This window comes from Perkinsus marinus (genome assembly GCF_000006405.1).
Source record: "Perkinsus marinus ATCC 50983 genomic scaffold scf_1104296959216, whole genome shotgun sequence".
Taxonomy (NCBI): domain Eukaryota; phylum Perkinsozoa; order Perkinsida; family Perkinsidae; genus Perkinsus; species Perkinsus marinus.
Window position 1 is genome coordinate 141,756 of NW_003206506.1, and position 23,634 is coordinate 165,389.

Consider the following 23,634-nt stretch of genomic DNA (forward strand, 5'->3'; position numbering starts at 1 on the left):
CTGACCGAGAACAACACGGCATCTATATGGGGCTTGCTTGGCAAAACCTGCACACATATGGAATCCCGGAGTCACGATGCAACCGGAACTTACCGAAGGCAGGTTCTGAGTATGAACTCGACGTGCCATCATCCTTGTCGACGATACACTGCTCAGCTCTAACGCAGTGCTCCCATTTGTGGTCGGCTCCCATTTTCACATCGATGTCCAGTACGAGGTTGAAATTCTCATCTTGACGTTCAGTAAGGAACATAGGGATCCCCAAACGGTACAGCACCGGGATGTAGCGGCCATGAAATCCATTGCCACGGAGCCACAAGGGCAGTCCACTTGTAGAGTTGTTCAAGCTGAGTATGTTGGAATATAAATTTGTTCGTGGAACTGTACTATGCAGCAACACTGCCATTTTGGCAGTGGGTAGCATGCCTACTAAGCCTCACATGAGGTCTACCCCACTAGAAAAGAGCGGACTCACTTGTCCTCAGCTAGCTCGGCTTCTGTAAGGAAGGACGATAGTTCCAGGCTGGAACTTCCAGCACTTCTTCATCGACATTCGTCAGGATCTGAGTTGGACACAACATTGAGAACCCGCCGTCTGTACTTGCCTCCTGTCGCACTAAAGGCATGCATAGTAGCATCATCAATTCCTGACGTATACGGCTCCACCCGAGTATCTAATCACCTAGCGATTGGAGCCAAGCATGCAACATACGGGCCCATCTCTTTATATAACCACAGTTCATATTATTTCACTTCTACACTACTCATTTCTCTCAGGTCCACCCTTGCTGTAGTACAAGTGAATCAAGGGGAAAGCGATATGATAAAAGCTGTGTATAGTCACGCGCTCACGAGGTTCCTCTTCAGCGCTGTCCTCTTTAAGATTGCTTCTTAGCTGGAGTATAACATAATCCAAGGCGGAACTAGGCGAGGGCAGTGCCCGGTGCCCTCAGGGCACCGTTGTGGAAGTTGGGGTCGTAGAGGGGACGATGGAGGGTAATAGCTGTCGAAGCAATGCCAAGAAAGCTAGGCTAGCTTTCCTGATGGAGGCTTTCCTGAATGAGGTAGTTACTGCCTCATCTAGCCTTTTCTCAACGCCACAGTCGGTCTCAAGCGGTGCCAGAATCCGTGCCAGCCTCCGCTTCACTCAGACTCACATACCCCTCCACCCGAGACATTGTTTCAGTGAAAATTCCACTTCCATAGGAGCCCCCGACATTAACGCACTTCAACGCTAGGCAGAGGTGGGGCGTTCTAAGTGCTTGTCGCCATCATCACTATAATAATCACCACTACCACTATACCCAGATCTACCTCAGCCCATTGAAGGCTTAAGATATGGCGTAAACTCCCGATGCGGGAGATGGAAAAATAATAAATGATAATCACCAGCAGCACCACGTAATCGCGATTTCGTGGCGCGCGATGTCTACTTTGACGAGTCTTTGCGAAGACTCTCTGCGGGCTTCTCTTCCTTCGGTTTGCCGGGGAGGGCGGGGAAATCAGACTCGTCAAAAACGAAGTCCTTTTTGACAGCCTTCGCAACAGCACCACCTGAAACAAGCGGTGGCGCAGTGACGGTTTATGAAACTCCACCGTGTACAATTTATTCGCTATAGAATGTCTACGCCGAACAGATCGCCTGAGAGTCTCAGGCTGAGACATGCGTCTGTTCGCATTCTATTCCGTCGGGTTGCCATACCACCCCATCGAGAACTTCCACTCAAATGATAGCCGCAGATACACCAGCACCCTTCCTACCTCTCGACTTGGACGATGATGCACCCTCGCCACCCGCCGCTCCTCCTCCACCACCCCAGGCACTTCCTCGCGTTTTGTTCCTCAGTCGTGGCTGGGCATCTCGTGCACCCACGAACTTGGTCTCGGCAGCAGTCGGGGAGTCTCCAGCGGCAACCACACCATTTTGCTGGAGGGCGCTACTCATCCCCGACTCTATAATCTCCTTCAACATCGCCTCCGCCTTCTTCACGGCCTCTTCCGCTCCCCTTATCACACAGACAGCCGCCGACCTCTCTTTGACGCCTCCACCCGCTCCTCTCTTGCTCAACTGCACATCCGTGCAAAGCGTCAACTTCTGAATTTTATGCAACTGAGACAGCTACAATTGATTTGAGCAACTCTATAAATTAATACTACAGTTCTCCCTGATGGTCCCACAACACTAGCCACCTTATCGTGTGGTATGGCAACCTGCACTGTCGTCATCAATGCCAACAAGGCCTTATGCTCCGCCACAGCACGACGCAGTAGCTGAAAGACAACACAGTGACCAACTTTACACTTTCCTGTACTCACTTTCATCGCTAATGCGACCTCTGTAGGTCCACCAACTGCCTTCACATTCTTCCCATCACCACTCTCCTCCACATAAAGCTTAGTCCCCGAGTCTCGAGCAATCTGGTGTAATGTAGCCTGCCCGTTAGCACTGAGCATATTCACCACCGCCTCCGCCAGGTCCCCATCACCCTTGCACTCCTTCAAAGTCTCGAACCTCTCTGCAGTGCCACTCGTATCAATAAGCTTTTCAATCAACACTCTCGCCTTGGAAGCCGCTTGAGCATTGCCCAGAAGCTCCAGATGGGCCTCCTGCCCGTCCCCGCCTTTCCGTAAGGTCAAGCGGATGAGCCCTGACTTCCTCTGAATGCTTCGCAGGTTGCCCGTATCCTCCCAAATGTGGCTATGCTCGGATGAAACCGGTACTTTCTCAACGGCCAAAGAAGCCTCTTCGACCAGATGCTGGATATCCTTCACCGCGGCATCCAACTCCTTCTCCAAAGTCGGATCGTCGTTGAACGGTAGAAGCACTTGTAGTGTTGTATCAGAGTCCCTCAGTATCGTACAGCCACATTGCCTCCTGATAGTGGCAAACCTGCTTGCCACGCTGGTGTGGCCGCCCTGGCCCGCACCAAACAGCCTGTCCAGAACCTCCTTATTAGAGCACTTCACCACTCGCTTACCAACACTGTTGGCATATTCTCGGACCATCTTAAGCCCAGTAGCGACGTCATTAGCGCTCGCCCCGCGAATAGTGACATGAGCGATACCAGTGTTCTTATGAGCATTGGCATCAGGTGGAGGGCCTTTGATGTGAATCTGGCACTTGGACAGGAACTCCAACCGTCTTATGTTTTCTCCCCTGTCTCCCACGACACACTTGGCTATTCCAACTTCAAGCTTCAGCGACGTGTCTCTGAACTCCCCACGACGACCTCCTAACTCCTTATGGTCTCCCCCACCACTCGAACCAGTGCGAGGCCTCGGTCGCTCACTCATAGCAGTATGCAGCTCCTCGACAATCTTATCTACCTTCTCTGCCTCAGGGCTGTATATAGTAACAGAGTCCCCCTTAGCATCCTTGACGATCACAACACCATGACGCGACTCGAGCTGAGGGGCCAGCTGGAAGACCCTCCTCCTGATACTGTTCAACACGTTAGGACTAGCACTTCCATGTTCAGGCAGCACTAGGCTGATGGAACGGCTCACCACCGGGTTGAAAGTCTCCATCTTCCTCAGCGCGCCTTCTACGGCTTCCTCCTTGATTCCCGTCACTTTTATTCCTCTCACAGACCGTTTTTCGCCAAACACTGGTTGCAGACATACCCTATATTCCTTCTCCCACTTCTGAGCCAGTTGACTAGAGCCACCATTAGGCAATAGCACGTCGAGCAGAGCAGACGATACACCCGCATCTCTAGTGATCTCTTTAGTATGCAGTTGTTCTAGTGGCGGTACCTCCTCTAGGCCTAGTATTTGCTGCAGCCTATGAGCTACACGTCCCATCCCACCGTCCTGAGGTGCCCTCGGGGGTCGGCTCGGCTTGGCCGGGCTCTCCTTCCTTGACTGACCCTGTTGTTGCTGTCGCTCTACAGTGTTCTTAATGGCATTGACACGTTGCTGGAAGGAACGGAAAGCTTCCTGCTCCACCAAACGTACGAACTGGGATTCCAACTCAGTGAGCATAGCCTTAGTCTCCTTGGCGTCTATCGAATCTGTACTTTCAAAACAACCGAGTGCTGTAGATAAGTCGTAACTGAGTCAACCCTGTGATACCACACCAATTACACTTCCTACATTTGTAGCCTCAACTGCTGGACAGTTCCTCTAAAAGAAGGCTTCGGTTGAAGGCGGGCCCTCTCGGCCTCCACGACGTGCGCCAACTTCCGGATGAACTCGTCCGAGCTGCTTCTATCCGTCTTGCTTAACTTCATAAGGCTCGCCTGCGAAGACCAGATGACCCACATGGTGCCCAACGCAGAAAATCACCTCTTCCTTGAGCTTGGCGGCGAGTTCCTCAAAATGGGCTGCTGGTTCAGTAGGGATGGCTGGCAAGTTCGCTTCGCTCTGAAATCGTAATAATCACACGAACTGATAAGAAAAGCGTCGACGAATCGATAGATTGTCGGTTCGATTCCCCATAAGAGCATCAGTAATATTACCGGCACTGTCACAACCCCAGCAGCATCCTTGGCCTTCTGTTCATTACGCAGCTTGTTCTTCCTTCTCCTAGCACTTGTGCTCATCACAAACCCACCAGACGAATCGGAAGAGGCACTCTTCCTCTCCAAGGTGTCCTCGGGCGTTGACAGTGTAGGTGCTGGAGATTGCTGAGGAGCGCGACCACTTCTTACGGCTGCAAGTACCGGGGATTGCCTATTACCTCGACATTAGCGGCATCGCCATCCGGCTGTTGCTTCGGCTTGGTCTTCTTCTTGTGTCCCATAGTAAGAAGACAAACTGAATTCCTAGCACCAGGCACTCGTGTGGAACTCGTGTAAGATTTGGTGAAAATTCCCCAGCAGTAAATCTCCCCCAATCCGTATTCGTAGATGTCAACTTTTAAATCATATTCTGCTAAGCAGATGCAGAGAGATCCTCATCATCCCAAATTCAACATCAAAAGGAACAACCCTCAGGAAGACCATCTGGAACTACACACTGAGAACATTAACCTTCTAGTATTATCATTTTGCAGAGCCCATAGGACGCCCTGAGAGCAACGTAGTGTAGTCTGAGATTTTTTCCAATGATCGTATTGTTGTCAAACATTTCGAACATTTTGCACGAACATATTTGACCTAAATGCACGTATTTGGTCTGCTCATCAGCTTTTGAGTAGTGTGAAAGAGAAGCCATGATTTACTCAGTGGTATTTTCTTAAGTGGCTTATAGTTCTAGTGGGTGGATTGACTACAGGGGGGAAGGGTGGGGGTTATGGGATGGAACGTCACTTTGGCAGCTGTACTACTACTACCCTTTAGTGGAAGCAGCACCAGCATCATGTCGGAACCACCGTCGGACCAGAACTCCTCTAACCCTCTCGAGGACACCGTTAATAAGCTGTTTAATCGGCTTTATAACGGCGAGATGAGTACACAAGACTTGGTTAACGTAGGGATGCCGGAGGATTCAAAAGGAGACGAATTGGTTGGATTCAGATGATGTTACAATTCTCGCGCGAACCTGATGTTGGGACGCCGCCGACGAACCGTCAGATTTTTGAGCACATGATTGTGAATCTGTGCGACGAGCTTAGGTTCATCACAAGGTACTAGAGGTGGTCAACATGGAGCTCCGCGTGCCCTTCATGGGTGTTGAAGATACCATCCGTTAGATATCCCTCGAATGAGCTTCGCATCACTGCGGAATTGATCGGGCAACTACTGCGGTTTGACTTGGTCTCTCAAGTCCACAAAAAAGTCATTCTGGAGACCAAAGAGTAGCTCCTGAATGGAAATTGGAGGAGTTATCGGGCCGGTGTAGGTACACCCCTTTGCAGATTTGCATGAGGGTCATCCTAGATTCCCTCAAGAGACCGCCGTACTCCCGAATGTTCCGCTTTGGCGTAATACCACACCTCTTTCACTTCTCCTCTACCTCTGCCCATCGTCAGGTGCTTATTGTAGAACAGTTCTTGGACCGCATAGCTCGTTGGCCGCAGATGTGTGCTGCCTTGGTGGCTGAGCGAGGAGTAGGGCCTCAGTTCAAAAGCTGCTACCCAGACTACTACGAGTAGCACCTTCAGCGGTCCTCTTTGTTTCCCACTTATCGTTTTCCATTAGCTATCTCGTGGAGCTGCTCAACGCCATCCCGGCTGAGTACCGCGACAGGCCAGTGATTGATCACTCATTATTGCTCCAACAGTGGATTCACCTGCCCCCAGCGCCCGAGCTCTATCCTCCACCATTACAGGAGAAGGAGGAAAGGGAGCTCCACGCTGCTAGGGTTGCTGCATTCAAGGCCGGCAAACCGATGCCGCCCCCTCGCAGAGAACTGGTACTATCAGCTTTGGAATTTTTATCGTCACCTCATTATCTTTCGTCAGCCGGCTGCCGCAGTTCCTGAGAAAGCTAGGAGCAGTTCGCCAGAGTCGCGTGGCGGGTCCCAGGAGCCGTCACAGCCAGTGATCATCCCTGTTGACCGGATACTCTCGGATGAAAAGGTGGGCATGCTCCACGTGTTCTGTATGGTCCTAGGGTCCTGCCTTTAGGCTATGGCTGGTATTGCCATCCCCCCTGATTGGTTCTGCGACCTAACAATGCAGACCTTCAACGCGCTTACTCCTCAGAATCTGCGGGAGAAAGCGGCGGAGCTCAGAGAGGTGCTTAGCTGCTTCATACGCCGCTCTTCAGGATGTTGATTTTCCCTTAGAATCTCAAACCTGAGTATTTCCAGTGGTTTTCGATGTACATGGTCAAGAGCCGCGTAGCCAAGGAGGTTAACCTCCAGCCTTTGTTTTTGAAGGTAGGAAACTTCCGATCGATCAGCTCACCATTGAAGTTTTTATTCTCAGTTTTTGGACGCCTTAGGCCAGAATAAGCTCATTGACTTCGTCACTCAGAGCACATTCACTCTGTTACATTTGCTTCTTTCGGATGATGCTCTGGACATGGCAGTAGTCTCACCAGCTCATAGGACAGCTCTCAAGAACCTAGGCACCTGGCTGGGCAGTGTAAGTGCTGCAGGGTCGTATTCATCTTGAGAGGGATCCCTTTAGATTACTATTGGACGGAACCGCGCCCTTAAGGCGAAGGACCTTGACCTGAAGCAGCTGTTGTTGGACTCTTACTCCAGTGGCCGCCTTACTGCCACTCTCCCTTTGGCGTGTAAAATTTTGGAGTCTTTGAAGGACTCACGGACGTACAGGCCGCCGAACCCCTGGAGTAACGCTCAGCTCAGTCTGCTGGCAGAAATCCACGATGTGAGGGATGCTGCTGTCCGATGGTTGGGATGGACTGTTTTGGTAGATCCCAAATCTTCGGACGAACTTGGTGTTCGAGATAGAGCTCCTAGCGAAGAAGTTGGACTTGTCCCCGTCCTTCCGGGAGTATAAGAAGACAGACCTCTTGGCGGGAAGGACCATGCCTGAAGGTATGACAATTTCGTGGCGCGTGACAAGAACTGTTTGGTATTAGGCTCTCCGGATGTCTCCAAGGGCCCTCACCCGCTCGCAGTGGGTCGTACGGAACCGACTCCTCGACCAGCAGTTGGCATACCTCCACCAGCGGGCCACCCTGGAGGTCCCTCCCCCCAAGTTGACTTTTCTCAACGCATTGCCAATGCTATGAACATGGCCAACTTGTGGCAGCAGGGTCAGGTGGCAGCAACTTCTCCACCACAGCCCAGGATGTCCCCTGTCCCGGCTGCCGCTCAGCAACCCATGGGCGCACCACCAATTCCTGTACCCTCGGTGGCATCTATGCAACCAGCGAGCTCCTTTGCGGCACAGGCAAAGAGCTCTCCTGCTGCTGCTGCTCCTGCAGGAGACAATGAAGGCTTCATCCTTCCTAATCTGCCCAGTCTGGTGATCATAGATCCCAATGTGGAACTCTTCCGTCTCCAGCCTAAGTTGAAACCCATAGTGCCGTTGGCGATGGACCGGGCTATAAGGGACATAGTCACTGCTGGTAGGGATGCTACTCGGCTGTTAGATAGTAATGCCTTGATACCGCTTTTCAGTCGTCGAGCGTAGTGTATCAATAGCGACTCTGACGACTAAGCAGGTCGTGCTCAAGGACTTGGCGATGGAGCCGGACGAGCAAGTGGTCAGGAAGGCAGCTCAGCTGATGGTCTCTAACCTTGCTGGTGCTTTGGCTCTTGTCACTTGCCGGTAGTACTCTCCATATTCTTATAGAGGGTCCAAGGATGTTAATGTCAGGGAGCCACTCCGACTTTCTTTGACCAACCATCTCAAGGCTCTTCTCAATCCTGGGAATGCCGCGCCCCCACAGGACTATCAAGAGAACGCTCTCATCGAGCAGGTGAGGAACTTTAGGTCACTCCCTCCGGAACGCAGTGCTATGATATGCAGGTCATCTCTACCGTAACCACCGACAACTTGGAACTCGGATGTCAACTTATTGAGAGAATAGTCTGTGAAAGGGCAGTTAAGGAGATAGATGTAGTCTTCCAGCCGGTGAGTTCAAGAGACCCCTCCCGCTCCTAGGACGGCATCACTTTATTAGGCCTATGAGGCGCGCCAGAGGCACAGGGAGAAATACGGTCCCAGCGGTCCTCAGTTCGTGGACTCGGAGTTCTATGATGTTAGTGGGACCTGGCCTAACTCGCTGCCCAGCAGTTTGAGACCGAGACCAGGACCATTGCCAGCTAGAGAGCTGAGGGTAAGTACAGTGTAGTTGGTCGGGTGAACTGCATGTACATGCCACAGTGGGGATGTCTGTATTGAACAGCAGTCGGATGGTGCTTAGGTGTATCGGGATTTCTTGACCAAAGTGAGGCCCCCGGCCACGGGCGGTGTGCCCCCTCCAATGAGTGGAGCGGTTCCTGCGGATATCCAGCGCAGGATCGTTGGAGCTCCCCCAGGAGTAGTAGCAGAAACACCGCCAACTTGATGGGAAATTTTTGTGTAACAGATGCAGCCCAGCGCCCCTCAGCCACCAGCATTACCATCACTGGTTCAAGTCCAAAGCATTGTGAAGCAGCTGCATGCACAGGTAATGTATGGCTGGGAGCGAGGGGCACCATGGACTTCCTGGCAGGCTTCGGGTGCGGTCCATCAGCTCGAGTCCCTACCCACGGAGGGTCCTCAAGGGAAGGTATGGCGGTTCACAAAGATCTTACTAACCACCGGTCTGGAGGAGGTTATCGCTCGTGCCGCTACCAACGAGAGGGTAGTTGGTCTATACTTTACCTGATGCTTCCGGATTGTTGGACTGTAGGTTCTGACTATGCCCGAGATTAGTGATACTCAACGGCCACAGCTGGACAGTTTCTATGCTTTGGTTGGTCTATGCAGCCTTACCGCACCATCAGAAGAAGCTAGTGCTCCTAGCGCTGGTCTCACTGGATGGCAGGTAGTTGACCTGAGCAAACTTCTATTCCAGAGAGGAATCCTCCTTTTCTGTAGTTGTTGTTGAAGAACCTCGATGAGATCCTCAAGCATGACCCAGGCCTGGCAACTGTGGTGGTCTCTCATGTATTGAAAGAGATGAACCGCAAGTTCGACCAGTTGGCCGCCATGTACGTTGGAGTCAACGTGCTGGCTGAGAAGACTAAGACTGATGTAGGATGCAGTGGGAAACTACCAAAAGCTTATTGTATGTCTTCATTATCTCAGGCGGCAGCAGCAGTAGCGATCAAACAACAGCTACAGTGGTCACAGAGTCACGTCACAGAAGCACATGTCCGCCTGGAGATCCACTTGGCCATGCTTGGTAATATACAGATCCCCATACCGTTCTGATTCATCCATGTTTTTGCAGGTGTGGTATTGCAAACTGTTGGAGCCTCTAGTGAGGATACCGCCTTGCGAGTAGTACAGACGCCCTTGTTGGCCTTCTGCGTTGAGCTATTGCATAGGAAGCTGCTAGGCCATACTTCGGAGTATTAGTGAGAATTTCGTCACGCGCCACGAAATTATTTTGCTTCTCCTTGTTCAGTGGTCAAACTCCCTTCGCAACACAGAGGCTCAGAGGCAGGCCCTCCAGCTGGTCTGTGCGGGGTCATCGCTACTCTTTGGTGAAGGAGTCCGAAGTTGACACTATTCTACAAAGGCTTTTGACGGAGTACAAGTCGCCACAGAACACTATGTTTGTGGTAATGCTTTCAGAGGGGGCCTAGAGGCAGTTGACTTTGAATATTTTCCATTGTTGGTAGGTTACCTTCCTCCAGCTGGTCCTCAACAAGATGCGTATATCGACAGTTCAGAGCTGGGTGCATTCCATTGAGGTTATCCAGAGGATTGGCCTCCGCCTTAGAGAGCAGATGCAACATCCGGGATCTCATTTGGTAGGGACCTGGGCATAGTGTTGGGAGTTTTATCATCATGTGTTTGGTAGAGTACATTGGAGAAGCAATTGGCAATGACGACGGCACAGTTTGTAGAGGCTTGCAAGCATTCGGCCCAGGTTCTATACCCAGACAGGGTATTACAATACAGAAGGGTAGTACGTCCGCACCTCAGACAGGATCTTCCCATCATCCACATCAGGCCCTCACGCTGAACAAGGCACCTCAGAACGCTGTACCGCCAGAGGCTATCCACTATCTTGCGATACACGTAGGTCTTTCTGTGGACACTTAGTTCGAATGCTTCGTCTTAGGTGCCTCCATCGTCGCAGCTACAGCCTCCTAGTAGCACCAAGTCGCTGGTGGACAATGTAGGTGTATTCAGGTGACGGGGGGCATGGCAGTCTTGATGCCAGGTCCCGGAGGCTACCAAGGCATCGTATATCGACGCTTTTGATGCATGGCGGAAGAAGACGTCGAAGGAGGCCAATCTCCCATGCGAGTTGCCGAGTACTAAGGACGAGCTCAAACGCTTGAAGATAAACTACCTCAACGAGTACTTCATTTCGAAGGTAAGGAGCACCGCTCCGCTGTTGACCATGTACTGGTCGCTCTCGTTATCAGGGGCGACCTGTCGGGACTAATGACCAGCCAAGTTGGTTCCCAAGCTTCCTGGCTGTAGTCCTCAGCCATGTTGTGGATTTGGCTACTATGGAGACCGCTGATGCAAATAGGGACAGCGAGAATCCCGAGTAAGGGCAGCCAGCCCGAGGAGTAGTAGAATATTGATTTTCCAATACTCAGAAAATCTACTCACGAGACAGAATTGAAGTTTGACGCCATCGACTGCTTCGCTTCGCTAGTGGTAAGTGGATTCCTTCTTGTAGGCGAGAAATATTTCACATCAGGTCCTTCTCACTCTGGATCCCACCCGACCAGTAGAAGGAGGGGATTCTCCTATGCCGGTGTCTAGTACGGTAGAGTATAACGCTATAAGGATGCTACACAAGGCCCTTGAGGTACTAATGGTTGACTGAATATAAATTCTATAACATGAAGTGCTTCGCTCCGCTGTAAATAGTCCTGTGGTTTCAGATGATATCCCGACATATATGGACTGATGCCAACGCCAGTGGCGATAAGTTCAATCAGCGTTTCTACACCAGGATGATCTCTGAGCTGCTCCAGGTGAGATCAATCTCCAGTAGTGTTTCTCGTATCAGTATCACTCGATACGACTTCAGGGTTGTTTGGATGCCCGAGTGTCTCGAGAGGTCCAGTATAAGGAAGCTCTGCGCGGCCCTCAACCGATCGACCCTCTCAGCGAGAAGTAAGCCATCGATATGCAGTAAATAGATCTTCGATGACGATACTTCTGAACCGTTCTGCTGAATTCGAGACTTATGCTCCGCTGTGTCAGGTACTTGTGTGCTATTCTGTCCGCATTTGCTAAGACTCTTTCATGGGTTGGTCCGGGACAAGTACCACAGTTCGTTTTCGGCTGGGCATCTCTGTTAACTGACGATAAATTTTTCCCTCGTCTGGTGAGTGATCATTTTCTCATCGCACGCATGCTCACTCTGTGCATCCCCAGATGCAAGTTCGCGGTCAGCGGGGATGGTTGGCGGCTTCCCGGCTGATTCAGCAGCTACTTCGTTTCATAGTACCTTATCTGTCGAATAGCAAGGAGACGCCGCTCGAAGACGGCCTTGCACGAAAGGTAGAAGCATGATGGGGGTGCGTGCTCTGATGTAGCGGAAGTGTGGTAGGTTCCGGAGCCGATCAAGGTCCTCTACACTGGTCTGTTGAAGATATGGATGACGGCGATCCAGGAAGACTACCCAGAGTTTCTCTCGGACTTCCAATTCGGTCTCGTCAGTGAGCTCCCCGAGAACTGCGTAAGAGTATTATTTTGAGGTTGGTTGGCTGGATGCTTTGTCGTAGGTTCAAGCTAAGAATATGATACTGTGTGCCTTCCCTAGGGGAATGAAGCTACCCGACCCGTTCGCTTTGGATCTTCAAGTAGACACTCTCCCGGACATGCGGATAACGCCAAGGGTAATATCATCATAGTGTTCTGATCCACACTCCACTTGAATTTTCGTGTGCTATGTAGCTTTTGTTGCCGGAGACTACTGTATTGGAGCAAGCGGGCCTTTTACAGCTGATAGACGAGTACGTTAAGGTCCGAGATCGGTCGCTTTTGGATACGCTGAAGAAACGCCTCCAGGGCCCAGTGGGATACAACCATACAGTGATGACGGCTCTAGTCGAGTAATAACAAGTCTTGTAGCATTCTTATGGTCGTTATTCTCATTGTGAAGGTATATTGGTATTCGTCTGCCTATCGTCTGTCCAACCTATGAGCAAGCAGTTAAGGTTGGCGGCAACGTTCAAGTGGAGATCTTGATGTTCATGGCTTGCAATCTCGATCCTGAGGGAAGGTCGGTTCGTCCGTTTCATTACGGCAATGACACTTGTATTGTATCAGATACATCTTCCTTTCGACCATTGTCAACTTCCTGCGTTTCCCCAACTCTCACACTCACTACTTCAGTTGTCTCATCTTGTAAGTGGGGGGTGTCTTGCCGTAGTACCATCACTGCCTCAGGAACTTGTTTGGTGATGCGCCCGTTGCATCGGTTCGTGAGCAGATAGCCAGGATTCTTCTCGAGCGGTAGGTTGCTCACTTTCGGCTTACCTCTTCCATTGGCCATTCTCAGGTTGATCGTCCGACGTCCGCATCCTTGGGGTCTGTTGATTACTTTCATCGAGTTGGTTAAGAATCCTCGATATCGTTTCTGGGAACACCCGTTCGTAAGTCTACCTCGTCTGCATCGTTTCATTTCTAACTTATATTCTGGGCAGATGCAAAACCCCGATATTGAAAAGCTGTTCCGCACGGTTGCCATGACGTGTGTGGCCACTCTCCCTTCCCCAGGCTCGCAACAGGCTGTGGCCTCCAATCGAGCGTAAGTTGTAATGAGGACCTTCCTGCTGATGGTAGAGATACGATTGCTGTATACTTATAGAGGATCTAATACTGATCATCCTCCCTATTTTCCCAAGTAGAATGACGGATAAGTTTTGCTTGTTGACTTCATATGAGCAGCATCCACTGTGATTACCAGAGATACCTCTGTTCGAGTTGCTTAAACCTCTACACGCTGTATTTTCTAGACTACTTCCTTCTCCCTTGTGTTGGTCACTGGGGGACTGTGGATGGGCGGCTCATTTTCATCTAATGACAAACGTCGACTGAAATTCGTAGTCTATGTGAAAGGTTGAGTGGAGGCGAGTATGTCAGTGATGCGAGGGACGGTATGTTCGTGTGGTTGGAGTCTCCTGCATTGGCCAGTCTCGTTTTAGTGGGTCATCATGACGGCCTACGACACTGCTGGTACAGTGCTGATGTCGATGACTGCTGAGTGTTACTGTGAACTATCGGCACGAGCCGAACAAGCAGGGCTAGTGAGACCGGCTCTCTAGTCGATGGCGGCTCTGTTGTGACCGAGAGGAGTTAATAAAAGCCCACTTGATTTTCTGGGACTGGAGGCAGCCCGAAGCAATCAGGATGGTCTTGGCTGGGCTTTGGGACGAAGTTAAATGTTTGAGCTATCACGATGAGGGAAGGAAGAACTGGTAGCTTCCGCTCAGGTGTGTTCTGTCTGACAACAGACAGCCTTCTTCCTGGCCGGCTCGTTAGCACCCATCCAGAGGAGCTGCGGCACAATGCATCATCTGTTTCTGTGTGGACGGTGAGGAGCTCGTCTCGGTTGGAGCTGACCAGTGCTACCTGGTCATGAAGCCATGAGATCACGACTGATGTGGTTTACATCACACTAGTTGGCTTGGTTGAGTATTGAGTGCCCTAATGGTTCTGTAGCAGAGGGAAGTCATTTTGCCCACTAGGAATCACCTATTGTTGCCGTAGTCGAGTCGTCTCATGTCCAGCACTATTCCTAACTCCAGAGGCTGGCATTGGCCACGACCCGATCCGTTCCGCTCATCGTACTCGGCGGGATTCACGGGACAGATAGTGCGGACCCCACGGGATGATGGGAGGAGGAGAATGCAGCAAGTCGGGTTGATACGGGATAGGCTTGACGTAGGGGCATCAGTGTGGTAGCCATGGAACTGTTCAAGCGGAGCGAAGCACTGCAGGTTGATAATTTTTGGGTTTCAGGTAGGATTTGTAGAAGCCATATCACGTCGTAATCCCCGACTTTCACAAGAGTGGAATCTGTCACCGGATCGGCTTGGTGAATCCCCCAGAGAGCACCCAGCCAAGCGCCGGCGCCGGTCATCTGAAATATCTTACATCGATCTTATGGATGCAACACAGGTGGAAATACCGGTACCACCATCACCCAACGAGAATCAGGGTAGTATTGTGGCACCGTTCGCTCGGTTGTCTGAGACGCGTTGTGATCATATTCCCGTATACATAGTCGTCCGTAGGGTTCTCCCCTATAGGTTGCCCTCCTGCAGCTCCGCCGACCCCGAACGAAGGCAACAACTGTATAGAGTGTGCCATATGTCTCTGTCCAGCAGAACCAGGCTCGATAGTCGGTACATTGCATGTTGGGCCTTCTAGTGCTGAGCCCAGCTGCCCTCACCGTTTCTGTTTCGACTGCATATTCAAGTGGTCGAAAGCGACGAATCTCTGTCCTCTGTGTAAGGGAAGATTCGGCTGCATACGGAAGCACAAAGTGGTCCGAGGCAATATAACGCGGTAGGCAGGGCTTGGAAGGTCTTCCCGGTCCTCTTGGCCCCCCACACGTTGGCTCAACCCCCGGTTGTAGTCGCGATGTTCATGACTGGAAACAGTGAGTATCTACTATTCAGTGCCATCGAAGGTCCTTTGGGCCTAGTACGAGTGAAGAAGAAGGATATGCGGCCTGAGGATTTCGTCACGCCTCCTGGGGAGGACGGAGAACTACGGCAGCTCTATAATGACCTTGTTTGTGAGGTACGAATAACATATCATTTTCAGTGAGAATATCGGATAACGCGACTTGAAACCACGCGTTCTCAAGAGCTAATTTTCCTGTGAGTAAATTAAACTACCGGTTGATTTCTTCACTACATTCATTATGGCGAAGGCCTCTGAGGTCTGTGATGTGATAGGAGTGATATTCTTCACTGTAGGTATGTCGAGAAGGGACTGCTGAAAATGCCCTCCTGATTTGCGAGATGTGCGATAGAGGCTACCATACCTTCTGTTTGCGCCCACGGCTCACCTCAGTGCCTCTGGACGACTGGTACGTGAGAGATGCATGAGGTTATATATAAGTGGTCGTAGGTTCTGTCCGGAGTGCCAGCAAGCCATGCTAGAGTCAGTGACCACGTCCCCACCTCCCCGACGCTCCCTCCGACTGCAGCGGAGATCTACCAGTCGATCGAACACACCAACTGAGTGCAGTTCTTCATCGACGTCCTCCTCCTCGTCCTCTTCTATAACGGGGCGGCAGTCCCCGGTAGCCCATCGGACCCGTTCTTCTATGGGCCGTGCTATCCAACCCCAGCACGAGAGGCGACGACTTCGACGTGGCTTGAGGGAGTCAGTGGCCAGCGAGGAATCCTGTGGGGGTTTCTCTGTTGAAAACTTCGTTCGCTCACATCTGCGTCGTCAATCGGGCCGTGCTTCAGCCCTCCGACTCAGTCAAAGCTCACGACCAATTGTTCTTGATGCTACTCAGCCAGAGACGTTGGAGCGAGGTGGGCGGCGTGATAGGGATCGGGTTAGTGTGTGGGAGGAGGCCATTAGCGACAGCGACAGTAGCAGGAGTGGACGGGACCCGGACAGGAACGAGGGTTGGACCGATTCTGTGCTGAGGGATCACATGCTAAAGAGGAATCTTCGTTTCACGGGAGGGAGCTGTTAGGATGTAGCGATGTAGAAATTATTATCACCAACGTACTATGGGTTGCAAGAGCTCATGAAATGCATCTTGGTATAAGAAGAGCAGTCTTGAGTTAGTTGCCAGGTCAATATGCAGGCTGTGGGATTCGAACCTGCAACCTAGGGCATTTTGATTCAGTCTCTATGGATCTATCCCCGCCAGCCGTGAAGCGTCTACGCACTTGTGGGGGCCTTGACCCTAGTCTGGCTGAGGAGTGGAAACGGAAACCTGTGCCGGCTGATGCTCTGACAAAGTCATTGGCTTTCATGCAAGTGAGAGTCTTCGCACTAGGGGTACTTTTGTGGCGCGGTGACGCAGCGAGTGTTCAGGTAGATGTTGATAACTACTCCGCGGCCCCTCGAGCATGCGATCCGATTCAAAATGGAGAAGTACCAGTGATCCGAATGTGAGTAAAGTCACCTAAATTCCATCATCTATGTGTCTATTCCAGGTTCGGGGTCACCGCTACAGGCAATTCACTCATGTGCCACATTCACGGTTTCCTCCCCTACTTCTACTGTCCGAGACCAGACCAGACGGTTGACTGCGAGCGCTTTCAGACGCGCCTCGAATCGGCCCTCCGCGGCTCACAGACGGCCTCTGGGAGTCGGTGCAAGCAGCTGGTGACCAGTGTAGAGGTAACTTGCACTTGGTCTCTCCCTCTGGGACTGGACTGATCAGATCGTGGTCCGGGAGAACCTCAATGGATGGACCGGTCGGGACACGGCAAGTGAATACTTCCGAGTGACAGTGGCACTTCCCAAATTCATATCGACCTCTCGAGGAGTGCTGGAAAGAGGCATCCCTGTCCTCCAAGGTTGATTCGTGGAAGTCTGTGGTTATCTCAGCTCTCCTGCCATTTCAGGGGATGCCTTGTGGAACTGCACGACCTTCGAAACCAACATTCCGTATCCACTTCGGTTCATGATCGACAACGATATTGGAGGGGGCTCCTGGGTGAGGCCCTCACTCACTGCTGTCTTCAGTCTATGAATACCAGGTTGAACTCCCCGCTGGGTCATACACTCCTCGTACTGACAGTGATAGGGTAAGCACGTGCCAGATAGAGGTAGATGTGCAGGACTACAGGCAGATAATAGGTCACATGGCAGAAGGTGAGATGATACTGCTGAACACATGGCGGTCGATGCTCCTCGATTAAGGTGATTGGATGGCACTGGCCCCTCTACGTGTCGTCTCTTTCGACATTGAGTGTGTCTCTGAGCACGGTAAAGGCTTCCCAACGCCCGACGTGGCCCCAGTGATCCAAATAGCTGCTGTGATGCAGGAAGGAAGTAGGGTCAGGAAAAGGTGTTATTCATAGTAGCAGTTGATGTCCCTCTCAGCTGAGCAGAAGCATAAGGTGGTGTGGACCTTGGACACTTGTGCGGACATCGCTGATGCTACAGTGGTGTCTTTCCAAAGTGAAAAGGACCTCCTCTCGAGTTTCCAACAGTGAGTATCCTGACTCTTCTACTTTGGCCAGTGTGTATTATTTCGGTCCGTTGTGATTCCCGTACGGACAAGTTCACTTTGGATAGGTATATGGTCCTGGTTGATCCTGATGTCGTCACTGGTTACAACATCATCAATTTCGATTTCCCTTATTTGCTGGACAGATCAGCTCATTTGAAGGTAGCAGTTCAGATCTTCAAAAGGATCAGCTCCCTTTTCATAAGGTTCACCCTCCATTTGAATATCTCGGCCGCTTGAGAGGTGTGGCCTCCAAAGTAAAGGACTCAGTGTTCGAAAGTCGTGCCTTGGGACGGCGGGAGAATAAGGACATTAATATAGAAGGCAGAGTGCAGTTCGATATGCTGGTGAGATCATCCTCGTGGGAGATCTAGATAGGCTATGTTGAGGATCAACTTCTTGATGACAAGGGCCAGCTATTCCTGACAGATCAGCATCGACATTGTATCCCACCGATAGGGCAAGATTCACGCAATATCGGCTACGAATTGGCATTAGCGACGATCACCGCGTTGCTTTGTACCTAACTGAGAAAAGATAGAACCTTAGCTTTTGATATAGCAATGTGAAGGGAAATGTGGGAGAGGGGCGGTCTTGTTATTAAAGTTTTGAGACCTTCCGCGAAGCGTGGTAATCAGATTGTGATGCAGCGAGAGCATAAGTTGCGGAGTTATTCTCTCAACGCAGTATCGGCTGAGTTCCTAGGAGAACAGAAGGAGGACGTGCATTATTCCATCATTGGAGACCTGCAGAAAGGCACGCCAGAGACACGCAAGCGGCTGGCGGTGTACTGCTTGAAGGACGCCCTTCTCCCACTACGGCTCATGAACAAACTTGTCTGCATGTGAGTTCATCCATCTGAGTGAAGCTATGGGCGACGAACCGATGTATGGGGTAGGTACAACTACACGGAAATGGCCCGTGTGACAGGAGTGCCCATCAACTACCTGCTCACTAGAGGGCAGATGATCAAGGTTGCCTCGCAGCTGTTCAGGAAGGTGGGATGTGCCAACGTCGTTACCTCCAATGAAACAACGATCATTAGGCCCGATCTCACGGCTATGTCATACCTGCGCAGAAATCAAGTCCAGGTGGCGAATATGAGGGCGCTACAGTAAGCTAACACTTGTTTTGTGTACGTCAAGGGAGATGGCTCAGGTCCTGGACCCGTCAACGGGGTTCTACCAGAATCCCATTGCGACACTCGATTTCGCGTCACTGTATCCGAGTATCATGCAGGCTCATAACCTGTGCTACTCTACACTTGTTCAGCCATCGGTTGCGCAGAGGGAGAATCTGACTGAAGGAGACGAAGGAGATGTGGGCTCTGCCGTGCTAGTATTGAATTGTATGCGGTTCACTGTTAGGTCACCCGAACTCCTTGTGGGCATCTATTTGTGAAGCAGAGTGTTCGGAAGGGCCTCCTGCCAATGGTTTTGGAGGAACTGTTGCAGGCCAGGAAACGAGCTAAGAAGGAAATGGCTCAAGCTACCGACCCTCTGAAGAAGATGGTGAGTACTTAGAGGCAGCCATGAAATATACGGTTTGTATCATATTATTCTTCACCGCTGCATTCAATGTCGTTCGAACGGAGTGTGGGTAACAACTGAAGTGTTGGAAGTATGTTTATATTATCATCTGAACTCTGTGCCTGATCCAGGTTCTGAACGGTCGTCAATTGGCATTGAAGGTGTCAGCTAATCTGTCTATGTTTCACTGGCGCTACCGTGGGGATGATGCCTTGCTTGGAGATCAGCAGTAGCGTCACGGCATTCGGTCGGCAAATGATCGAGCACACCAAGACTTAGTCGAGCAAAAGTGATCATGGGCACGTCCTGGTATCTTTGCGGAGATGTTCTGTTCATTGTGACGCCTGGTCATTCAAAATTTCGAGTCGTCGGTATTCCACAACTCATTAGACTCCGCTTGAAGCCCCCATTTAGATATCGCGTTGAGAATGGTTACGCTCACGATGCTACAGTGATATATGGTGATACGGATTCCGTGTTCGTGAAGTTCGGCTGTGACACGGTGGAAGAGGCCATGAAACTGGGACAGGAGGCAGCAGCCTTCGTCTCGACTACCTTCATCGATCCTATCAAGCTTGAGTTTGAGAAGGTATGAGAAATCTCCCGAGATGGTCATCATTTGCCGCGTATTGGCAGGTCTACTTCCCGTACTTGCTGATGAACAAGAAACGCTACGCTGGGCTGTATTGGACTAATCCCGTGAAGGCAGACAAGCTTGACGCTAAAGGTAGCACCACACGGTCTCTCCCCGACTGAGATATCCGGCTTAAGGTATCGAAACTGTGAGAAGAGATAACTGTGAGTTGGTGAAAGTGGTGGTAGAGAACACACTGAACATCATCTTGAAAGAAAGCTCCTTGGATCGTGCTATTGCGTAGGCTCTCTCTTCCTCACCTTTTCAGTCTACTCGGTTCAGATTCATTCGGAAAACCTTGTCGGAACTCCTACAGAATAAGGTTGATATGTCAATGCTTGTCATTTCGAAGTCCTTGGCAAAGGGCATGGAAGACGTAAAGATTCACTTGATCATTGAGTCTGTCATTCTCTTGACAGGGGGCCTACGCAGCGAAGCAAGCCCATGTGGAGCTGGCCAAACGAATGGCTCAGCGAGATCCTGGCAACGCCCCTGCTATTGGGGACCGAATTCAGTGGGTTGTTCTGCGTGTTGGTTTCCGTGTACATCAGTAAGTAGATATGTCATCATAAGAGCACCGAAGGGAGTAGCACAGTACGAGAAGGCAGAAGACCCTCTATACGTAGACTGATAACCTAGACACCCTGGGATGCCTATTGATGAGTTTCAGGCAGTCGAAAATAACATACCTATAGATGGGCAACATTATATAGACCATCAGCTGAAGCAGCCCTTGATGAGGATATTCGAGAACATTCTTCCCAATGCAGAAGCTGTCCTCTTTACCGGTGAACACATGCGAAAGGTGATTCGAGACTGGAGACTGTGGGAAACCATGTACATCCCATTATCACTACAGAAAACGAAATTATAATCCTTTTTGGCTTTACGGTTGCCAGAATTCCGTCCCGTTTGTGTGCCTCGGACTGGCTTGTGATTACACTTTGCAGGTGTTCCAATCGGGAGCCTCGGCCACTGGTGGTCTCTCTATGTTCCTCAAGAAAACCCACAAATGTCTGTCGTGTAAGGCTGTCCTGAAGGATGGTCACGGTGGTGCCTTGTGCCAGCATTGCAAGAACGTGAAGGAGGGACAGGTAACGGCAAACCGACTCCATACTCTTCGAATATTCACCCAGGTCGTTATTGAGAAGACCAACGAGCTGCGAGCCTTGGAGGTGCAATTCTCGCGTTTGTGGAGCGAATGTCAACGATGTCAAGGGAGTGTAGAACAAGACGTTATATGTACATCGAGAGACTGTCCAGTATTCTACCGCCGTGCTAAGGTAAAGCTAAATGGTATTCACATCTAGTCAGCATTTCTCTCGGTAGGTACGAAAAGACGCCGCGAGGGCTGCTGATGCCGTGAGTCGTCTGAGAGAAGCGGTAGATTGGTAGAGGACGTTTTCACGAGTATTTAATCTCAATTTCGTGCACTTCTGAGCGACAAGTTTCGCGTTGAGCCTCTGATAATGTCGATATTTCCAGGGCATTGTACGGAACAACCTCCTGGGTGGATGGTCTGGTATTCACTGTGACAGCGATAAGGAACACCGGTATGAACAGCATGAACATGGAGATTCCAGTACGGGCATTTATTGATGGATTTTTCTCTCAAAGTTGCGACTTCGAAGGTTTGGGAGTTGCCAGTACGCTGTCACTAAGGGCTATTATAGAATCTGAGAGTATCTATAATCGTTTGACTTGAATAAACTCAAGAGCGATTAAGAGTTATAGAAATCGGCGATGATCTGAACACAGGAACGGTAAATAGTGGTGACTTTTTCATCATCCAAGGAAATGTAAATTTGATAGTATACGCAGAAAAGACCCGTATCCACAAGCAATGACTCATCAACAGTGCTTAAGGCGTTGTTACGAATGCAGGGCCGTCGACCTACTGCGGAATATAATACCCATCAGCACTGTCGGATGAAATTGATGATAAAACAACACAGAATAACTAGCGACATGCTGAACACAGTAGTACAGTCAAAATCGGAAGTCGATAGGAATGATGCGAGACGAAAAGATTTGCGGTAAATTTGCGGGGCTATGCTGTAAGGAGTATCTTGGTGTCTTCACTGATCGGAGGAATCACCGGTCTCCGACATAGAGGGCATGTTGGTTTGATCAACTGCGATATGAACCACCTGATCACCATAGCAATCAAGAATAAGCCTTGGAAAGTTCGCCTACGCTCTTATGCAGTCTTCGTGGAAGCAGTGACCGCATGGTAGTAGTCGGACACCAGGGTCATCCCGACAATCAGCAAGACATATGGGACATTCGAATGAGCCACCAGCTCGCCTGAACGATACAGACACGCGCACGATTTACAGCTATGAATACCCTCCCCATATGAGCAGCCAGATTGAAAACAACTCCCTCTCATTTTCACCCGATTATTACAATAAACCTCCACCGGGCGGATCTGTTTCATCAATTTCGCTCATTGAGTCATTACTAACAGCAGCACGGAGAGAGGCCAGGCTTAAGATAGATCTTTGGGAGATGGAGTGTCGGACACCCAGTGAGGTCATACCAGGTTTCTGAGGAAAAAATCAAGAAAATTGCACAAAATTTATCCTCCAAGTCCCGAATGTGAAATCTTAAGTGCAAACCCGATCTACTCGATTTCAACGGTGAGCATGTCAGAGAAGCAAAAGGCACCGAAAGCGAAAGTAATTGATTTGCTTGGCAATCAGAACCACCAGAATCTCCCAAGACGTAGCCTTCCTGGCCGCTGTGACGACCCACGTTCTATTCCTACCTGTGTATTGACGATTTTAGTTTTGTCCATGAGCTCCTGCAATCGAGCCTCTTGTTCTTTCAACGTATCACAGCGTAATGGCGGTGAAGGCTTTGGACTTTGGTAAGGCGGTACGAACACTAAACGGCCATTCCGCCGTTCGACGTATTTATACTAAAATGGATACCAACAATTGCGCAATTCAAGGCGGAGCATCTCGCTGTTACCCAGAGGAGAACGAAAACTGCGGCGAACCCCAAGACAATGACGATTGAGATGTAGGGCCAGCTATTGAAGGCACTCATCGAGGAATAATAAACATAGACCAACAAACTGCCAACGACAGGGTACTATTCGCCCAGCAGATCACGAATGTCACGGCAATCCTCAAACCCTCTATCCTACATTGACACGAGTGTTGTAAGAAGCTAGCTCACTATAGTATCTAAACCAGGATATGCTTTGCATGGAGCATATCAAGATACTCCAACGGAACCCTAAAGCAAGCAAAAGCATTAGAGATCTCTCACTCGACCTTAAAACAGTGCTGCCACCATCAGACTGACTGGCTGCCTGTATACAACTTCAACAAATGGTTTATCGAATCGATCTCATCGATTGTTGAATTTCATCTGTTACAGGCAGCAGAACCTTATGGACCACATATTACAGTTGAGGAAATACAAGATAGTTCAAGATTACAAGATGAGAGGAAGATTCAGATGAGTCGAAAGAACGTTGCGTTATGACCAGCCTGACTTCATCACCGTCCCTACCACTCCTAGGCCCAGGTCCTGATAGGCCTTTATCACAGTATCCCAGTATGGGCCTGAACAGGAGGCAACTGTGGCTCAGCAAAGTGGTGGCCTCCTTCATGGCTGTACTTTGCATAGCGTGTACAACTACCTTAGTGGTAGTCACCAGTAAATGCTCTACTACTCGAGCATTCGCCGACTCACTGTGTGAACATCTACCAACAATCTACATGATTTGGACCGCGGTTCTCTGTGGCACTATAGTCGCGACTTTTGTCGTCTATTACGGCCGAACGAAGTGATGGAGGTGACTTCAGTG

At 50.4% G+C, this 23,634-nt stretch overlaps 8 protein-coding genes across 8 annotated transcripts; 6 read left to right on the forward strand and 2 right to left on the reverse strand.

The window, feature by feature from the left end:
* Window positions 1–1,429: 1,429 nt before the first annotated feature.
* Window positions 1,430–4,744, reverse strand: Pmar_PMAR026531 (hypothetical protein; the record flags this gene model as incomplete). Its single annotated transcript, XM_002773235.1, has 8 exons — window positions 1,430–1,554; window positions 1,762–2,110; window positions 2,158–2,271; window positions 2,317–4,054; window positions 4,096–4,241; window positions 4,288–4,365; window positions 4,461–4,628; window positions 4,682–4,744. 8 exons carry the CDS (start codon window positions 4,742–4,744, stop codon window positions 1,430–1,432), a joined length of 2,781 nt encoding a protein of 926 aa, XP_002773281.1.
* Window positions 4,745–5,301: 557 nt separating this feature from the next.
* On the forward strand, window positions 5,302–13,245 carry Pmar_PMAR026532 (ccr4-not transcription complex, putative; the record flags this gene model as incomplete). Its single annotated transcript, XM_002773236.1, has 44 exons — window positions 5,302–5,412; window positions 5,460–5,569; window positions 5,636–5,740; window positions 5,785–5,866; window positions 5,915–6,033; window positions 6,084–6,297; window positions 6,347–6,463; window positions 6,512–6,622; window positions 6,673–6,765; window positions 6,815–6,973; window positions 7,019–7,222; window positions 7,269–7,392; window positions 7,437–7,928; window positions 7,981–8,131; window positions 8,180–8,282; window positions 8,333–8,437; window positions 8,487–8,642; window positions 8,730–8,849; window positions 8,895–9,152; window positions 9,201–9,335; window positions 9,389–9,544; window positions 9,599–9,695; window positions 9,744–9,870; window positions 9,921–10,077; window positions 10,138–10,269; window positions 10,320–10,424; window positions 10,472–10,540; window positions 10,584–10,640; window positions 10,686–10,841; window positions 10,894–11,021; window positions 11,074–11,134; window positions 11,178–11,288; window positions 11,365–11,457; window positions 11,493–11,599; window positions 11,690–11,813; window positions 11,864–11,989; window positions 12,039–12,167; window positions 12,214–12,327; window positions 12,386–12,543; window positions 12,594–12,713; window positions 12,761–12,838; window positions 12,881–12,946; window positions 12,993–13,086; window positions 13,138–13,245. 44 exons carry the CDS (start codon window positions 5,302–5,304, stop codon window positions 13,243–13,245), a joined length of 5,742 nt encoding a protein of 1,913 aa, XP_002773282.1.
* A 1,500-nt stretch (window positions 13,246–14,745) lies between these two features.
* On the forward strand, window positions 14,746–15,004 carry Pmar_PMAR026533 (hypothetical protein; the record flags this gene model as incomplete). The annotated part of the gene is made up of 1 exon (XM_002773237.1): window positions 14,746–15,004. A coding segment is annotated over one exon (259 nt), but the record flags the coding sequence as incomplete, so codon positions are not given.
* An 81-nt stretch (window positions 15,005–15,085) lies between these two features.
* On the forward strand, window positions 15,086–15,688 carry Pmar_PMAR026534 (hypothetical protein; the record flags this gene model as incomplete). The annotated part of the gene is made up of 3 exons (XM_002773238.1): window positions 15,086–15,241; window positions 15,421–15,537; window positions 15,575–15,688. 3 exons carry the CDS (start codon window positions 15,086–15,088, stop codon window positions 15,686–15,688), a joined length of 387 nt encoding a protein of 128 aa, XP_002773284.1.
* An 85-nt stretch (window positions 15,689–15,773) lies between these two features.
* Window positions 15,774–15,990, forward strand: Pmar_PMAR026535 (hypothetical protein; the record flags this gene model as incomplete). The annotated part of the gene is made up of 1 exon (XM_002773239.1): window positions 15,774–15,990. A coding segment is annotated over one exon (217 nt), but the record flags the coding sequence as incomplete, so codon positions are not given.
* A 328-nt stretch (window positions 15,991–16,318) lies between these two features.
* Pmar_PMAR026536 (DNA polymerase delta catalytic subunit, putative) lies at window positions 16,319–19,410 on the forward strand (the record flags this gene model as incomplete). The annotated part of the gene is made up of 16 exons (XM_002773240.1): window positions 16,319–16,447; window positions 16,505–16,581; window positions 16,627–16,813; window positions 16,857–16,992; window positions 17,041–17,132; window positions 17,176–17,290; window positions 17,339–17,470; window positions 17,522–17,630; window positions 17,717–17,810; window positions 17,855–17,995; window positions 18,287–18,492; window positions 18,547–18,646; window positions 18,694–18,762; window positions 18,807–18,968; window positions 19,016–19,159; window positions 19,309–19,410. 16 exons carry the CDS (start codon window positions 16,319–16,321, stop codon window positions 19,408–19,410), a joined length of 1,995 nt encoding a protein of 664 aa, XP_002773286.1.
* A 62-nt stretch (window positions 19,411–19,472) lies between these two features.
* On the forward strand, window positions 19,473–21,206 carry Pmar_PMAR026537 (DNA polymerase delta catalytic subunit, putative; the record flags this gene model as incomplete). The annotated part of the gene is made up of 10 exons (XM_002773241.1): window positions 19,473–19,766; window positions 19,814–19,904; window positions 19,949–20,051; window positions 20,094–20,187; window positions 20,231–20,325; window positions 20,370–20,433; window positions 20,482–20,616; window positions 20,762–20,905; window positions 20,948–21,094; window positions 21,141–21,206. The coding sequence occupies 10 exons, from the start codon at window positions 19,473–19,475 to the stop codon at window positions 21,204–21,206; spliced, it is 1,233 nt and encodes a 410-aa protein (XP_002773287.1).
* A 388-nt stretch (window positions 21,207–21,594) lies between these two features.
* Window positions 21,595–22,885, reverse strand: Pmar_PMAR026538 (conserved hypothetical protein). Its single transcript, XM_002773242.1, has 5 exons — window positions 22,788–22,885; window positions 22,582–22,734; window positions 22,221–22,360; window positions 22,008–22,118; window positions 21,595–21,961 (listed from the first exon to the last, which is right to left on the reverse strand). The coding sequence occupies exons 1-5, from the start codon at window positions 22,863–22,865 to the stop codon at window positions 21,862–21,864; spliced, it is 582 nt and encodes a 193-aa protein (XP_002773288.1). The 5' UTR covers window positions 22,866–22,885; the 3' UTR covers window positions 21,595–21,861.
* Between the last annotated feature and the right edge of the window lie 749 nt (window positions 22,886–23,634).

Excerpts from the sequence above, each read along its gene's own strand:
- Pmar_PMAR026538 (XM_002773242.1), bottom strand. The coding sequence starts at position 22,865 with ATGAGTGCCTTCAATAGCTGGCCCTACATCTCAATCGTCATTGTCTTG. Across the intron at positions 22,735-22,787 it reads CAGTTTTCGTTCTCCTCTGG|TATAAATACGTCGAACGGCG; the intron begins GTAACAGCGAGA and ends TATCCATTTTAG. Across the intron at positions 22,361-22,581 it reads CTAAAATCGTCAATACACAG|AAACCTGGTATGACCTCACT; the intron begins GTAGGAATAGAA and ends TTTTTTCCTCAG.